Source organism: Gavialis gangeticus, unplaced genomic scaffold (assembly GCF_001723915.1).
Source record: "Gavialis gangeticus isolate Ggan-Ray unplaced genomic scaffold, GavGan_comp1, whole genome shotgun sequence".
NCBI classification, from domain to species: Eukaryota; Metazoa; Chordata; order Crocodylia; family Gavialidae; genus Gavialis; species Gavialis gangeticus.
This window is the reverse complement of record NW_017729018.1, coordinates 11,744,598-11,748,525: the sequence shown is the minus strand read 5'-3', so window position 1 is coordinate 11,748,525 and position 3,928 is coordinate 11,744,598. Positions and strand designations below refer to the sequence as shown.

The following is a 3,928-nucleotide window of genomic DNA, read 5'->3' as shown; positions in this document are numbered from 1 at the left end:
CCGGGCGGCTCCTCCCGCGGGGCCCGGGCGGCGGTCGGAGCGCAGCGGCGGTGCCCCCCTCGTCGCTCGGTCTCAGGTAACCCGCACCTCACCTCAGCCACGGCCCCGCAGGGACCGCCCCTCACCTCACCCCCCTCCAGTGGCCTCCTGCCCCCCTGAGGCCCGTCCGCGGGCAGCGGGGAACTCACCCGTCCATTGCACACGGAGGAGACCCGTAGGGAACGGAGCGAAGGCGCCGGAATAGCAGGAACGAACCCAACGGCTCCGTGTTATAGACTCACAAAATGGCGGCGGCGCCCGGCCCGCCTCACCCGCGCCGCCCCCCATTGGCTCCCGGGGTTGTCACCCTGACTAGCGAGGCGGGCATCCCCCGCCACCGGGGGAGGGCTCCGGGGCTCCTTCTGTGAAGCTCATTGGCTGCCGGAGAGTTTCGGGGCAGGGCAAAGGGGGGGCGTGCGGCGCCATTGGAGAAGCGGCGGGGGAGGCCTCTTCAGGGGCGCCATCTTGAGAGCGGGAAAGAAGCCCATGCGCCACACTGGAGCGCCATCTTGGATGGGGGCAGGAAAAAAAACGGAATCAGGCTACTGGGAAGCCATCTTGAATGCGGGCGAGAGCGCCAACGTGCACATGGAGTCGCCATCTTTAGGATGGGTCAGAGACTCACGGAGGGAGCCATGTTGAATGTGGGTACACTGTTGAAAAAGTTTGCCGGCCCTACTGAGCATGGGCAATGAAACCAAAGGCGTCATTCCGCAGCCATCTTGAGTAGGGGCACAAAGCAAAGGGGCCTATGCCAGGTACAAGTTAGTGTGCAGCATGGGGGATTCCTAAAAGGCAGTGATCTAACGTGCACTTGGCTTGTTCCTTTTAAAATTACACTTATTAAAAATGAACCCATCCAAATCAGTTTGCATGGAGAGGATAAGACTTTTTTCAGATGCCGGAGCAGAACCAAGACGTGCAAAACACTTATCTGCTCCACCCAGGTGACAGGATGCTTACCAGAAGGACTGATGTTTACACCCAAAATCTCCCTTCCTCCATCTATCCTAACAAGTACCCAACAGTTCATTCCTTCCTCTTTGCTGCATGTGTATAGGCCATGATTCTGCAACAATTCACATCCCTGTGCCCAGGTGGAGTCCCTCTATAAGCTCCTTCAGTAGGGACTTTATTAGTATTTTGTCTCTACACTGCACAAAGCCCCATAAGGCCCCGATTCTGATCCACCTTTGCACATCTGTTAATATGTGTCTAGTATTGGAAATATCTATATGTCCAGCATTGCCAGCTCATGATTTTTGGCATTGTTCTTAAAGTCTATGCTTCAGGAATGGGAACAATTTAGCTCTTTCTTTTATACATATCTATAACTATAAATATATATCAAAGAAAGAGCTAAGTTGTTCCCATTCCGGAAGTGTAAACTTTCAGAACAAGCTCAACAATCATGAGAGTTGGCAACGCTGTATGTCTCCTCTAGCAATTACAAAACAGGAGTGCTAGAATAGACCAGGGCCAGCAACAGAAAAATCTGACCTGGCTACGGCAGCACGGCAGCAACTATTGCTAGTGGTATGAGGTTAAAAAAGAAGAAGGGTCTAATATAGATGAAGCTTAGGGGCATATATGTGCCTTATAGACTGTCCTTCGAAGCTGTGACGGGCATGTTGGGCAAATACTGACATGGAACTATGCACATTTCTTAATGCTGCCAGATAACAGAGGGCGGGCAAAATAAAGGTAGAAAAGCTATAAAAATTCTGGAACAAATCACCACTTCCTCTTACACACAGATCACTCTGTTGGTGGTTGCTGCCAAGGTCTCAGTGTCCCACAACCATCTAGGGGAAAGAAAGTAAGTTCTTACCTATTATTACTTCCTTGTATCACAACAGTGTCCAAAGGTCCCAACTGAAATCAAAGCTCTACTGCTGGATAAGTAAAGATATAGGCCTGCAAGAGCTTGAAATTCAGATGAAACGGATAGAGGATGGGAAGAAGGATGCGTCTGCCACAGAATTGAGGCCCAAGGAGATCAAGTGACTTGATCCTGCCTAGAGCAGGGGGGCTGAACCCGATGATCTTGCAAGGTCCCTTCCAGCCCCTAACAACTATGAATCTATGATCAAGGAAGCAGATGGGAAAGCCCAAGTCCTACTACTTGAAGCCCAATCCTGCTCCTTGAAGTATCCCCCAGCCGAGACTTACTACCGGAGAGTTTTTCAGCTGAGTCTTACAGTTAGTTTATGCCAGCGTCATTGTTAAGGGAAGACCTATATTGGAAAACCCTCATTATGGGTGGGAGAGAACTGGCTTTTTGTTAAAATGCATGTCTTTACCTGCTGGTAATGAAAGTTACCTAGGCCAGTATGGAAAAACTTGAAGAAAACGCATTCATAAGTTTCATTATTAAATTTACTAAAAACTAATATGAATGAAAACCATTTTATCAGCAGTTATTAACACAAAAGTGGTCCACAGCATATGCAGCCATCCCCAACTACTGATCACCTGCACTTAAAGCATAAGCGAACACAGATACATGTGTGCACCATCAACAAACTGATTATTTTTTCCAAGCCATCGTTTGTGTTGTCATGGTGCAGTTTCTAAAAAAAACAGGAAAAAGTGAATGCTGTAAATGGGACCTACTATTTTGACTCAAGCAGTCTCAGCTTTCCCATGAACCTGTTAGATAAAATGTTGCACAACTGAAAATCAGTTTATCAGATTTCTTCCTATAGCATCCAGTTCCTAGCAGGCGCCTCCTCTGACTGTTAGCCTTTAACTGAAAAGGTCTGATATGTTCTTGGCATCTTGAACTACCCATTTGTTCACTCCTCCTAAGGGTGTTGCTCAGGTAATAAAGTTACTGAGCAACTTTTTAATCCTTTCATCCTTTTCACAGACAGCAAATATGCCTCCTGGTAACAAACAGGGAAGCATTTGAAAGAAAAATCACTCCCTAGGAAACTTGCTGGAAACAGGAATTGCCTCTCTTTCCAACCCCAACAGCCAAAAACCTGAAAATGGCTACAAAGAAATGAAAAAAAATTGAGCGTGAATTAACTTTCTTCCTTAGCACAAGACAGCAGGGAGTTCTGGTTGCGTAAAAGGCTTCTCCCTGCCCTCCAGCCCCTGTGGTTACTCATCTCATCTCTCAGTTGAAGTCCTTTGAGAGACACACCCAAGTTTTCTTTCTTTTTGAACCCTTCCTGTTAGCTATCTTGTATAGAGATTAGCACGCTGTGCCAGGAAACCTTCCCTGCTCCTCTTTCCTTACTTTTTACAGGAAGATTTTCAAGCTGATAATGCTTTTTCTTGTGGGAGACTTTTCCATGCAACTCTCTTCCTTAACAAATCAGCAGCCCCCACAACTTGGCTTTTCTGACAGCTGCTCCTCTTTTCCAGATAAAATAGGATGAGAAAAATTTTTAAAAATGTTCGTTTTCTAGATTAATGCATAGATTAATAGATATGAGGAGCTGTAAGGGACCTTGCAGATCATCGGGTCCAGTCCCCCTGCATTAGGCACTAGAAAGATATTCTGTGTTCAAACATAATGAGTGGACTGCACACAATACATGCTCACGGTGGTTATAATCTAAAGATCACCTCCATACCCTTTCATTTCTACCCAGGAGGACTTTTACAATCCTTTCTCCTATGCCTGAAGAAGGGTGCTTGTGCCTGAAAGCTTGCAATTAAAGAATATTTTTTGCAAAGATCTAGTTGTTCTAATAAAAGATATCACCTCTCCCACGAGCTCTGATTCCATACACTTTCTATTGTTCTGTACTCATCAGTTCTTTTATCATACCCAATCCTACAAACAAGTACACACGTGTCACTTTACTACCATGAAGAGTTCCAGTGAACTCCAGTGCTTCTCCTTTTCCTCTGTGTCAAACACGATCCCCCCCGC

The 3,928-nt window shown here is 46.7% G+C and overlaps 1 protein-coding gene and 1 long non-coding RNA gene across 3 annotated transcripts in view; both read right to left on the bottom strand.

Moving 5' to 3' along the window:
* The window catches only part of PTBP1 (polypyrimidine tract binding protein 1), a 48,364-nt gene extending 48,068 nt beyond the window's left edge, over positions 1–296 (bottom strand). Inside the window, exon 1 of one of the 2 annotated variants that reach the window (XM_019513513.1) lies at positions 189–296. In XM_019513513.1, the coding sequence (XP_019369058.1) occupies positions 189–196 (8 nt within the window). In that variant the 5' untranslated portion in view covers positions 197–296. The remainder of the gene's footprint in view (positions 1–188) is intronic. The other variant, XM_019513514.1, reaches the window with a different exon arrangement.
* A 2,285-nt stretch (positions 297–2,581) lies between these two features.
* Positions 2,582–3,917, bottom strand: LOC109294924. The gene is made up of 2 exons (XR_002096648.1): positions 3,287–3,917; positions 2,582–2,612 (listed from the first exon to the last, which is right to left on the bottom strand). It is a non-coding gene; the product is annotated as an uncharacterized LOC109294924 (long non-coding RNA).
* Positions 3,918–3,928: the final 11 nt, after the last annotated feature.